Genomic DNA, 14,329 nt, shown 5'->3' with positions numbered 1-14,329 from the left:
TTCTTTGTATTAGACTAAGCAGAGGTGATCTGGTGATGTTGAAGTGTAAATGGTGCTGGAATAGTGGAGGCGGCTCCTGTTTTCTTTGTATTAGACTAAGCAGAGGTGATTTGGTGATGTTGAAATGTTGAAGTGTAAATGGTGCTGGAATACGGGAGGCGGCTCCTGTTTTCTTTGTATTAGACTAAGCAGAGGTGATTTGATGATGTTGAAGTATAAATGGTGCAGGAATACGGGAGGCGGCTCCTGTTTTCTTTGCGACTTCCGGTAACTCTCTGTGGATCTAAATGAATAGTTGTTTAGTTAACTTGCTTGACCGTGCTGTAGGCCATGTAACTGTTTGTTACATGCAATACGCATTGTGGACTTTGCCGGACAGTGGTTTGCTCTCCAGTTTTATGATGAAACAAAAGGTGTGGTTGAATGTATTCTGCCACCGTCTTCTCACTGTCTTCTTTAGGTCTATATATCACGGTCACAAGGCATATGAACTAACAGGATTTATAGAGAAAAGCACGCAATTATCAGAACACATAGGGTGTAATATGGCTTCATTTTTTTACCCAAGCACCACTACTGAAAAAAGATGCTGCACCTTAACAGTTAGGAGTGAGCTACAGTCATACTATAGTAAAGCAAATTAAATGGATACCATAGCTGTTAAGCTGATAAGGAAATATATTTTTGACATAATTGTATTAAAAATATATTTTTTAATGTTTTTTACAGAATTGTAACTATGATTCTATTCCGATGATGATATAATTCTATAACTACATTTTTGATTCATGTGCATTACTATTTCTCAAACTGAGCTACAGTCATTACAGAAAGTGAAGTGGTAAGATCCAGTACGCGGATCAGCTGCACCCATATTGGGCTTAACTGAAAAAAGACTGAGGACAGTGGACAATGACTACAGAGCAAACATCTACTAGAACTGGAACTCCACTGGGATAATACCACAGCAAATATACTGACCATCATCACAAATATCCACACAGAACTGGCAGTTGAGCCTGAAAACAATAGAGCAAACAGCATTGGACAAAATTGAGATACAAATGGAGTCACTAGACTAGGACAAACATAAGAGATATCCTAGACACAACCTAGACAAACACAAAGGTAAAGCCCATGTCGTGTGATGAGCTACAACAGTTTCATATTACATTAGGTTTAAGGGAAAGGAACAACTGAAGTACTTCGGACATACATTACAGTATATTCTATGACCACAGCACAGCCATGATAAAAATGTCATAACACATGGCCTCTCATATATTATTGCTTAAATAGATCTCCAGATGGACTGACAGCGGTGGCGACAACTTAAGAGACACAGATTACCTAATGTTTGTTTGAGAGAAAAGGATAGCCTAAAGTGCAAGAATATGACAGATTTTTTAAATACTTATTTTCTGTGTTTTTGCATTTTCAAAAAATGTGGCCAAAATCCACACCCCCAAAAAACTAAATGGAATTCAAGTAATTGAACCGACATCTGTCAATTAGTTGTTTAATAACCTATAAAAAAATCAAAATGTCACTTAATCACTGAGCACTAGAAAGTATTTTCAAATAATTTCCAATAAATAGTAGGCTATTTGAAACTATTTTCAAATAATTGTTTCCAAATACATACCGGTAGGGCCAAACATACCAGGGTTCAAATTAATTGGAGTATTTAAGTGTTTTGTATTTTCAAATATATACCAATACTTTCCATGTGTATTTCTAAATACATTCCAATGCTTTTATTTTCAAAGAAAAAATATCAAAACACATTTTAAAGTATGTGAAAGTAATTGAAATAGTATTTTTACCCAGGTGTGGCTCACACCAACATTACAAACTTACAGCGCATTTGGAAATGATTCAGACCCCTTCCTTTCCCCCACATGTTGTTACTTTACAGCAGAGGTGTGGACTCGAGTCATATGACTTGGACTCGAGTCAGACTCGAGTCACAAATATGATGACTTGCAACTCGACTTTGACTTTAACACCAATGACTCGTGACTGAACTTGGACTTGAGCCTTTTAACTCGAACTGACTTGATACCCTCTCGAAGCCCAAATATTAAAAATAATGCTATTTTAAAAAGTGTGCAGCGCATCAACTCTTCATTTAACGGTTTAGAGTTTGAATCGGACAGCGGCCAATCAAATTGTGCCAGCTGAGAAAAAGTTGCACGAGGCAGTGCAGAGGAATGTCGTTAGGTGAATTCAGACTGTGCCCTTGGAAAGATGATACCCCAAATGATTATTTTCAGATAAAAAGACTACGTCGTGGCTAATATAGCCGACAGCTATATATTTGATTACTTTACTAGTGTATCATGTAGGCTAACGTAACGTTAAATCAATGAGCCTCCACACAGTCAGTGCAGGAACGTGATCATTGGCTAGGCAGTTGGTAGCCTAAATCCTGCCTGATGTTACTGCTGTTCTTAAAACCATTGACATATGTTAGCCTACTGTAACCACACAGAGGGTGTGTGTGTGTTTGTTTGTTTTAAGGATGGACGATTATGTACAAGCCTACATCGCCTGATTGCGCCCCATAGCGATCCTCGATAGTTGATTGCTATGTGAGGCAGCGGTTCTTTCTCATGGCTACCCATATATTTCCATCGAAATATAAAGTTTATTTTTGAAAGTAATGGGGACCTTCAATGCTGCAGAAATGTTTTGGTACCCTTCCCCAGATCTGTGCCTCGACACAATCCTGTCTCTGAGCTCCAAGGACAATTCCTTGGACCTCATGGCTTGGTTTTTGCTCTGACATGCACTGTCAACTCTGGGACCTTATATAGACAGTCCCTTACATAGACAGCCTTTCCAAATCACGTCCAATCAATTGAATTTACCACAGGCGTCCGGACTCCAATCAAGTTGTAGAAACATCTCAAGGATGATCAGTGGAAACAGGATGCACCTGAGCTCAATTTTGAGTCTCATAGCAAAGGGTCTGAATACAGGTATCTGTTTTTTATTTTTAATACATTTGCAAAAATGTCTAAACTTGTTTTCGCTTTGTCATTATGGGGTATTAGATTAAAATGAATTGAATACATTTTAGAACAAGGCTGTAATGTAACAAAATGTGGAAAAAGTGAAGGGGTCTGAATACTTTCCGAATGCACTATATCTCCAGAAGGACTGACAGACCCTAAAAGCATCAACATGCTTCATTTCGACTGGCACCTAGTCGAACTCGGCGAGGCGAACCAAACGAGTGTTCGTTTGTCCATTTTGAGGTGCCGTAGCCAGTATATACTTACTCAAAATAGTCCAAATTAATCTAAAATAACTCAAGAAATCGGTCATTAATTTTGACGTTTGTTTCAAAGAGATATTAGTCACACAATTTTACATCTAAATAAGATCTTTGGCGGGGTATTTGTCAATGGAAAAATATGAAAACGAGTCATCTCGTTGAATGACAAGAAGTACTTTATTGAAGAATCACTATGGTTGATTAATCCCCGACAAAGGGGCGTAGACTTTGGTCCGAACTTCGGCTTGCCTTCAGAAAAAATGCGGTGTGCCCGAAGAACTCAAAAACCCCTCACCAAATTCCACCGAAACGTCACAAAATGTCGTCAAAATATAGGCATAAACTCTACCGAACTGTGTCAGTTGGGATGCATGCGGATGCCTTAACTGACCTTTGATCTGGGAGCAGTCAGAGATCTGGTCTTCTTGGTGTGACTGACATCAGGCCAGTCCTCAGCATCCCTCCCCAGGGCATCACCACCAGATCCATTGGTCTCAGCAGCACTGGAGAACGAACACACAAACACAACCTGATTAGGTGTGCTTGCTGAAGGCAAAGCACAACTCTAGATTTCTTACATACTTATTATTCCACTCGCTCTAGCGCTTAAACCTCTTGAGATATTAACACTAAACCACCTTTAGAATGTGTAGACGGACCATATTCAGGTTGCTTGAGAAAATATTTGATACTTTATAAAGTACCAGTCAAAAGTTTGAACACACCTGTACTCATTCAAGGGTTTTTCTTAATTTTTTACTATTTTCTACATTGTAGAATAATAGTGAAGCATTCAAAACTATGAAATAACACACATGGAATTATTTGAGATTCTTCAAAGTAGCCACCCTTTGTCTCGATGACAGCTTTGCACACTCTTGGCATTCTCTCAACCAGCTTCACCCGGAATGCTTTTCCAACCGAGTTCCCACATATGCTGAGCACTTGTTGGCTGCTTTTCCATCACTCTGCGGCACAACTCATCCCAAACCATCTCAATTTGGTTGAAGTTGGGTGTTTGTGCAGGCCAGGTCATCTGGCCTTCACAAGCTATGTGCGGAGTTAGAAAGTTGGCTGTCAGAAGTATTACAATGGAAATGCACTTTTAATCCATTTGTCTGCATATATCAAGACAAGGCATATGAGGGTGCAGTGAGATTGGTTGGACGATACCTTTCCCGTTAATCATCTTAAAAATATATAGTATACTTAAAAGCTGGAAATCAACCAATCCTCAGTCGTTAACGCAATGGAAAGGTCAAATGCTTTATTATCTAAAAATAGAAAGTGTGTGGGCGACAGAGAGAAACAAAATGGTGCCGTTTAAGGCCATGGCGGTGTGTGCTAGTGGGTCTGGGCAGGTGTGATGTAGTTGATGTTTGTATGTTGTTGTCATTTGTATGTGTATGTTTTGTATTGTTTATAAAAGATCAAATAAAATATACAGTATATTAAAAAAATATGATCTCTGTTACAAAAGACAGACATCGCCAATGTCATGATGAGGTATTGCATGTAAAGGGAGTGAAGTTGAATGAGTGGCAGATGATCCATTGGAGTGATCCAATTCCAAATTTTCACCTCAAGGGTACAGCATTCCTCCCTAAAATACAGTATAGGTCTGCTGTTAAGGAGAGACTGTCGAGCGCTATAAAATCAGACAGGTTCAATGTCTTCTACACACACAAACAACTACAAACAAAATCCATCGCCTCCCTTTCAAGTTTCTACCGTGTCATCTGCAGTGCTTGGCCTGTCAATCATTCTGTCCATCCATCATCCCACAGAGAAGACAAGCATGGGGTTTCTCTGGCTCAGAGGAAAGAGTGTTGATGCATGTAGACGGGTCATGTCATCTTCCAAGATCCTTCCCTGGCGACATGTATACCCTGACAGAAGCACAATGCCTTGCTTGTGTGGGCTTCATAAAGACTTCATATAAAGGCTCATAGACCGACATCTTCCGATCTAAGACATGATTTGGCTGCTGTTCAACTGGGCATACCTAAAGAGCAGGTGACAGGTGCCTCCTTCAGCTGCACAGGCAGAAATAGAGGGAGAAAGTGAGGAGCGCCTCAGTGCAACTAGACAGAATGCTTTAAGAGTTCAGGATTTGCATAGAGATATACATGTATATTGGTTCACAGCCAGCCAAGCCACCCAGTTTCCCTATTCAAATGATTTAATATACTGTAAGGCTCACCTTAAGGGCTCAGACTATTCTTCACAAATTAAATTTGGGATTTTAAAGTTCTGCTCAAACGATGCGTTATGCCAACCTTAATCGTTAATAGAATCACATGCACACAGTATATAGTCTAATTAAGGTTGACAACAAACTATACTTAGCAAAATCTTTGAAACTGTTGCATGATACGTTTATATTTTTGTTCAGTGTATATTAATCAAAATTATAAACGCAACATGTTAAGTGTTGGTCCCATGTTTCGTGAGTTGAAATAAAAGATCCCGGAAATGTTCAATGTGCACAAAAAGTGTATTTCTCACGAATTTTGTGCACACATTTATTTACATTCCTGTCAAGTGAGCATTTCTCTTTTGCCAAGATAATCCATCCACCAGACAGTTGTAACATGTCAAGAAGCTGATTAAACAGCATGATCATTACACAGGTGCAGCTTGTGCTGGGGACAAGAAAAGGCAACTCTAAAATGTGTCACACAACACAATGCCACAGATGTCTCAAGTTGAGGGAGCGTGCAATTGACATGCTGACTGCAGGAATGTCGACCAGAGCTGTTGCCAGAGAATTGAATGTTCATTTCTCTACCAACGTCTTTTTAGATCATTTGACAGTAAGTCCAAACAGCCTCACAACCTTAGACTAGATGTAACCACGCCAGCCCAGGACCTCCACATCTGGCTTCTTCACTTGCAGGATGGTCTGAGCCACCTGGAAAGCTGATGAAACTTTGGGTTTGCACAACCGAAGGATTTCTGCAATCTGTCAGAAACCGTCTCAGGGAAGCTCATCTGCGTGCTCTTCGTCTTCACCATGGTCTTGACCTGACTGCAGTTTGGCATCGGAACTGACTTCAGTGGGCAAATACTCACCTTCAATGGCCACTAAAGTGTGCTCTTGAAGATTGAATCCTGGTTTCAACTGTACAAGGCAGATGACAGATGGTTTGCTGATGTCAATGTTGTGAACAGAGTGCCCCATGGTGGCGGTGGGGTTATGGTATGGGCAGGCATAAACTACGGACAACGAACACAACTGCATTTTATCAATGACAATTTGAATGTACAGAGATGCCATGATAGGATCCTGAGGCCCATTGTCGTGTCATTCATCCGCCTCCATCACCTCGTGTTTCAGCATGATAATGCACAGCCACATGTTGCAAAGATCTGTACACAATTCCTGGAAGCTGAAAAATGTCCCAGTTCTTCCATGGCCTGCATACTCACCAGTCATCTATTGAGCATGTTTGTGATGCCTTGGATTGATGTATATGACAGCCTGTTCCAGTTCCCGCCAACATCCAGCAACTTTGCATTCCACAGGCCACAATCAACAGCCTGATCAACTCTATGCAAAGGGGATGTGTCGCGCTGCATGATGCAAATTGTGGTCGCACCAGATACTGACTGGTTTTCTGATCCACGTCCCTACCTTTTACTGTATCTGTGACCAACAGATGCAGATCTGTATTTCCAGTCAAATCCATAGATTAGAGACTAACGAATCTATTTTAATTGCCTGATTTCCTTATGTGTAACATCTTTGAAATTGTTGCATGTGGTTTTAAAATTTCTGTTCAGTGTAGTAGTAAGGGGGAGACTGGTATTGACACACATGTGCAAGCATGCATGTATAATATGACGTTCGGTTGGAGTCTAGGAAGTTTCACCCAACATCTATTCGACTCAGTCTGTTTAACTCAAATGTTGGGCAATAAATACAGTGCTATAAAACATGAGAATTCTACAGAGTAAACTACTATTATCTCTTGCTGATATGCCTTAATTGCAGGTCAACAAACTCTTATTTGCACACCCAGTAAACCAATAAGGTCTGTTGACGGAAACGTCGTTTCGAGATCCAGAAAACACATTGTGGAGCATACAAGAATGCTCGTGTACCGGGGTCACTGAGTGGACATGACAGTTGTGATCAATAGTCAAATGGCTAAACATGAACAATAGAAGGCAACATAACTTTCAGAGATGGGAGAAGGTACTGGGTCAAAAAATATCAAGCACATATTGGTTTCACTATTGATTTAGCTGCCATTGTAGAACTATGAAGAGGGGAGTGTGGACAAGTGGTGGAAAGTACACAATTTCTCATTGTGCCCCTTCTCTGTGCTAAGGCATAAATATGTCCATATAGACAGTCCTCCTTAGATACAGATAATGTAGCTACAATTCTGGCTAGACAGATGGCCGTGAAGAAGCTAAGCTACACACAAGGGCAGAATGGAGTGGGACGTGCCGTGAGTTGTGTCAAGACAAATTTTATTTTTAAATTGTGAAAAAAGGGTTATGCTGAGGCCAGTTTGCCTCTTATCACACAACTGCTCTGAGCACTACGTGATAAGTTCCGTTAACACTCCACACTGGATTTTTAGACTAAACGGCATGGAGTGCTCTATATTTGGAAGCATCTTTGCCCGTCTGGTTTTGGCAATGCTGACTGGATATTGTAATGGTATTTTATGTCGTTCTGAGTCTCACATATGGGATTAATGTCCTTTTTTTTTTACATTTTCAATGAGACATGTGTACTTAAAACCTTTCCCCTTCACCACTCCCCATTGAAGAGATAAATGTGGTTTCACTAGAAGGGGTTGTGGGTTATGTGTAGATAATCCTCTAAGAAAACCAATGGTCCAGACCTCATGCCTCTATCATAATCCGCTCAGAAGTTATTGTTTTTTTTTATCTTTGATGGCCAGAATTCGGGTGACTAAATTCAGCTCATGTCATGCTACTTTTGCGACACAGGGGAAAAACTTTGTAGATGACGACCACGAAATGCCAAAATCTTCAAAAGTTGTTCAGAGAGACCTGCACTGCTATGTCAACAGGGCTCTGTGATTATTAATGGATATATTAGGTTACAAACATCTGACTTTTTGGATATAAGGTCAATGATATGTTAGAGAAAGAACCCCACTGAACGATTCAGAACATGAATACTCATATTTGTCTTGGTAAAAATTGATTTTATAACACAAGGAAGTGATTTATCACCAAAGTCTATACTAAATAGTCAAACATGGCAACTACCCTTGATACCCTGGAAGTGACTAACACCACCAAAACAAACACTGCCTAAACCTCAACTCCATTGTTTTACTGGTTTGGCCCTCCTGCCTTTGAATGAACTCTTCTATGAAAAGGAGATGTTTACTCTTGCTGTTGATCCAGGTATTGAGGTGTATAGTTGGCATTGTTCAAATAAGGCGACCTGATGTATTGGTGCCAATAAAAACAGATGTCAACCGCCACTTTCTAAAACGACAAAACCACATGATTGCACCTAATGCACTGAGCTAGAGCAAAGCAAATGTTTACTCTAATGGATCCCACATACCAGTACAATGATCAAACGTTTGCGTGCAGGGGGTACTTAGCACCTCTGAACAGAGCGTCAGCGGTCAATCTCTTTTGTGTTCGACCACATCGACATTGAAGCCATCAGCCTTGTTAAAATACTCCAAAACAAAAATTGGCAGTAGAGTTCCATTCTTAAGCTTAGTTTGGCAATGCTATTCCCTCTGTATTTTCCTTTGAAGCTTTCCAATGTTGGCTAACTAGCTTGCTAGTGGGGCTAATGTTGCTTTTGTTGTAGAAAGCCCTTGTTGATACTAGCAAGATGACCACAGCTAGTTAACTAGCTAGCAAGATGACGAAGAAACAATTTAATTCACTCTCCATAATCCCAAAGTGTCAGCCCATAGACAGTTTTTTTTTAGCTCGCTAGCTAACGTTAGCTAAAGCGTTAGCGTGCCATTCGCTACCGAGCACAACACTTTTTTCCTTTTTGCTGTCACTCCTGTCAGCTCCCCCACATGGAGATTTGTGCTCTATCATTGGCTCAAAGCCAAGTTATCGGGCGACTGAGGAGCATTGCGATTCTACAAGTAAAAACATCTGGTTCGTCGGTACCAGCTCGGTGCGCAGCAGGTACGTATTTTGTTCTAGCAAGAGAAGGAACAGCCTCCTACTGTGATACTTAAGTACTTATCGACAGTCAGATTCTCAATATGCTTCATGCTTAATTAGGGTTGCACATTTTGGGGAATATTCAGAGGTGGAAACTTTCCCTGGGAATTAACGAAAATATATGCAAAATAATATTAATGCCATTAATGCCATGTTTTTTGCATTGGATATATTTACAATATCATATGGGGTCAGAAACAAACCTTTCACCTTATCATACTAGACATAATTGCAAATGATTAAATCCTGCCAATAGAAATAAAAAAAACGATTTAGTTACGAATTGAACTTGAATTAAATGAGTTGACTCTTCACATGGGATGATTTCACTGAACAACACAAGAAAGGGAATTTTGAATGAACCATCGCATCTACCAAAAACGTTTTCAACATAAAATGATAGTCTAGAAACTAAAGATTTGGTTGTCTTCCTCTCAGGCTTCCATGTCTTCTCCCTGGACCTCCTCAATGTCCACCTCGTGAACATCATCTTTACTGGCCTCATCTTTACTGTCACTTTCCAACGTTGTTGAGGATGGCTCGTTGTCAGGCTCAAAAAGCCTCAAATTTGCCCTGATGGCCACCAATTTTTCAACCCTTGTATTGGTCAGCCTGTTGCGTACTTTGTTGTGTGTGTTCCCAAACAAGGACCTGTTGCACTCTGAGGTGGCTGATATTGGTTGGATTTGGAGGATGATGGAGGCAACATGGGAAAGAGCTTCAGATCCACAAAGTTCCGGTGGCCATCAGGTGGCTGATGAGATATGTTGGCACAACTGCCATATTGAATCTCCATCCCAAAGCCCTTGCTTGGAAGTGTACTTCGCCAGACTGCCAAGAACCTTGCCCTCATCCAGTCCAAGGTGGCGAGACACAGTAGTGATGACACCACAGGCCTTATTGATCTCTGCACCAGACAGGATGCTCTTGCCAGCATACTTGGGGTCCAACATGTACACTGCGGCGTGTATGGGTTTCAGGCAGAAGTCTTCACATTTTAAAAATTTTTATTTCTGAAGTGCAGTTTCTTCTGCTTGGAGCAACAGTGAAGTGGGCAGGGCAGTACGGATTTCTTCTCTTACATCTGTAAGCAGAATCTGAACATTAGACAGGATGGCATTGTCTCCCTCAATCCATGCAATGGCTACTACTATAGGTTTCAGGAGGTTCAGGCTGCATACCACTTTCTCTCAAAATACATCATCCAGGAGGATTCTTTTGATGGGGCTGTCCATATCGGCAGACTGTGATATGGCCATTTCTTGGAGAGACTCCTTCCCCTCCAGGAGACTGTCAAACATGATGACAACACCACCCAAACGGGTGCTGCTGGGCAGCTTCAATGTGGTGCTTTTATTCTTCTCACTTTGCTTGGTGAGGGAGAATCGGCTATATCTTGATGACCCTTCACCTACCTAACCATTTCCTTGGCTCTATTGTAGAGTGGATCCGTTGTTTTCAGTGCCATGATGTCCTTGCGGAGCAGATTCGATGCATGAGCAGCACAGCCAATGGGTGTGATGTGAGGGTAGGACTTCTCCACTTTAGACCAAGCAGCCTTCATGTTCGCAGCATTATCTGTCACCCGTGCAAATACCTTCAGAGATGATTGCAATACAGTCTGCTTCTCTATAATTTGCTTGACCTTCACTTGAACTTTGTTGAACTCTGCATCCAGCAAATGAGTAGATAAAGCATGTCTGGTGGAGGGGTGTATGTTGGGCGAAGAACATTCATAAATCTCTTCCAATACACATTTCCTGCGAGCATCAGAGGTTAACCAGTTGCATACACAGCTCGAGCAAGACATTCATCAGCATTTCTCTGACTACGTTCCTCCATTGAGTCAAAAAAGCTTCTGATTCCAGGAGGACCATGAGCTGTTGCTATCGATAAGGTGTCTGATTCATCATTTTCACCTCAAATAGAAGTAGAGGGACTTTTGTCAGAAGTTGCTTGCTGTGAGCATTGAGGGAACTTTATGGACATGGCCAGATGATTCTGCATCTTTTTTGCATTCTTCACATATGATTTGGCACAGTATTTGCAAAAGTACACAGCTTTTCCTTCTACATTAGCTGCAGTGAAATGTCTCCACACATCAGATAGTCTCCGTGGCATTTTCCTGTAAAGATTAGAAAAAAATGGGTAAAAAAAATAGTTAAGCAGTTAGATTAAACAGCTCCTTTGTAAGATAAATGTTTTAAAATGAAACATGTATGGAAACAGGTGAATTAACATTCCTCAGTTGGCAGGTTCAAGCACGCTAAAACCCACATGGTACCAAAAACTAACTAGCAGAAAATGTTAACAAGTTAGAAATGATTTAAACACACTTTGCTGTAGGCTACTATTTACTAGTTAACAAAAAATCATGTATGTCATGTCAAATATATTCACCCCACCCAGTATTGTAATCAAAACTTACCAGAAATCATGTAGTTCTTGGCTCAGACAGTGTAGTAGTGTGGGCTCAATAGCATCTCAATAGTGTGCAAGATCTTGAGAATCAACTGTACATGTGATGGAAGAATGCATTATGCATGCAGAGGGATGCAATTCCATTGAATTGGGGATAGTTTAACCAAAATATGCCACAAGACCTAGAATTGCCTTATGTGTATCCCACAAAGAAAGTTAACTGTTATAAGCTCAAATTCCCAAAATTACCGGGCTAACTTCCCATGGAAAATTTCCGGAAAAATTCCAGAAATTTACCGGAAAGTTTCCGACCTTTGCAACCCTATGCTTAATAGAGGTTGTAAATTGCATTCAGTGTGGTGTAGATCAGCATGTTGTTTGCGGAACAGTATGTTCTGAATCAGAGAGCCTATTCTGCAATATTTGTCTAAATGTAACATCTATTAAAATGTTATTAGGGTCCCCTGGGAAACACTGACCAACACTTCGGTTCCTACCTTGTCAATAACTCCTACCTGGCTTTTTCATTTCTTGTCATGCAAAACATCAACCATTAGAATAATTATTATTTAGAAGCAACCAGTTGTCCATATTATAGAAAGGAGGGTCTCAGCTTTCTGTAGGTATTTGTTTCTCAAAATAAATACTGACCTCAAAACGCACTGTTTTACAAATAAATATCTGATATGGATTTCAAATATGGAGCGTGTGAAATGTGCATCGGTCATCGCAAGTGCAAAGTATTTTTTAGGACATTACATTTATTGATTAATACATAGCTACTAGAAGTAGGTTTTATATTTGTGAATGACACAAATGAATGACTTTATAATCACATAATAAGATGATTATTCCTACTTTTTTCTATAACACCATAACAACTGTAAAAGTTGGTCTGGAGCCCTGACAATTAAACCTTACCTCTGTTAGAAGTGTCCTGGCATTGAAACCCAGGGTCGCAAGTTTGACACTAGCTACAGCCAAACACTAAATATTACACATTTTAAATAGCTACAGCACAAACGGAATAAACCCTGCAGATGTATGCAATGTTATTCTATATCATGAACCATAATGATAACTATTCAGTCAATTACTGTGAAAGGTAGGTTAGAGTGTTGGGCCAGTAGGCTAACCGAAAGGTCTCGCTGAAGACCCAAGCCACATATATATTTTTAAGCCGAATTGTTCCCACTGTTTAGAGATGCGGGCAACAAATAGAACGAAAGTGTGAATTCATTTCAAGTCATGCACAAAATAAATAAAGTATGCTATTTAAAGTCTGTGGACTACAGTAGAACATTATAATGGTAACGTTATCACGACCATTAGTTCAAATTGCAACCTACGACAGGTGTCATTCCACCAAACCAGTATGTTGTTTCAACAAGAAGATCCTGGAACCATTTCAAGTATTTGGCAATAGCCTACCCGGCGACGACTTGCTTCTCTTCATCTTTGTTGGGTTTCCTCTTTTTCTTGAATTTGAAGAGTTTAAACATTTTACGTCCACCGTCATCTTTCTCCACCGGGTCGGTTAAATTGGCTTCGCTTTTAGAAAACAAGCTTTTGAATGACTTTTTGGAACTACTCTTTTTCGCCATCTTTACGTGTATTCCCGGACACAAGGTCGAGATCTGGCAAAACACCGATTTGTCACGAATCTTGACATGGAAAACACAAGTTTAGCTGAACCTGCTGACAGCTGATCCTCGCGCTTCACTCTCTCCGGTTGCATGCGCAGTCGCGCACAGATGAGTGACAACACCGGGAGTCTGTGTATTGGAGTGTAGGTTTGACTCCCGGATTTGTGCATCGTTCCGGTGTGTATCGACGGAAAGTAACACCATAACAACGTTGCCGACTTCACAAAAAAAAAAGTTTCCTGTCAACAAAAGCGTATGTATAATATGTAGGAACTATTTACCAGTCGTAAAGTCAAATGTGTCCTTCACTATCAAATACTATCAACTTTTGTCTGAACCGCACCATGTTGCTGCTGTACCCAATACACAGGCTCCCGATGTTGTGGCCCAAAGCTAGCCCTTGTGATGCGTTGGCCAAGCATTTTAAGGAAATCCACATGCCTGCAGATGCGTAAATCGCTCAAATATAGACACAAGCAGAGCCAGACTATTGATAGACAGATTTTCAGACAAATATAACATGTCATTTATGCTTTTTGGCTAGATAATCTGACGTCAGTGCGTTCAAGACAACTAGGAGCTCAGAAGAAAACGGAGTGCCGACTGGGAAAAATTGGATTGAATGATCATCCAACTCTAAATTCCAAGTTGGAAACTTGAGGATCATGCTGCACCCAAGACAACTTGGAAAACTCCTGCCTCCAACTTCAGCACGCTTTTGAAAACTGAGAACTCAGGAAAAAAACAAGCTCTGACTGGGAATATTTGTTTTGAAAGGTCATCC

The 14,329-nt window shown here is 40.5% G+C and overlaps 1 protein-coding gene across 1 annotated transcript in view; it reads right to left on the bottom strand.

The window, feature by feature from the left end:
• Nucleotides 1-13,933, bottom strand: part of LOC135572491 (uncharacterized) — a 54,938-nt gene extending 41,005 nt beyond the window's left edge. The window contains exons 1-2 of the mRNA XM_065020523.1: nt 13,331-13,933; nt 3,675-3,786 (exon numbers count right to left, since the gene is read on the bottom strand). Of these exons, the coding sequence (XP_064876595.1) occupies nt 3,675-3,786; nt 13,331-13,503 (285 nt within the window). The 5' untranslated portion in view covers nt 13,504-13,933. The remainder of the gene's footprint in view (nt 1-3,674; nt 3,787-13,330) is intronic.
• Nucleotides 13,934-14,329: the final 396 nt, after the last annotated feature.

This window comes from Oncorhynchus nerka, linkage group LG7 (assembly GCF_034236695.1).
Source record: "Oncorhynchus nerka isolate Pitt River linkage group LG7, Oner_Uvic_2.0, whole genome shotgun sequence".
In the NCBI taxonomy this organism is placed as follows: domain Eukaryota; kingdom Metazoa; phylum Chordata; class Actinopteri; order Salmoniformes; family Salmonidae; genus Oncorhynchus; species Oncorhynchus nerka.
The sequence above is the reverse complement of the archived record's forward strand: the minus strand, read 5'-3'. Positions and strand labels throughout refer to the sequence as shown.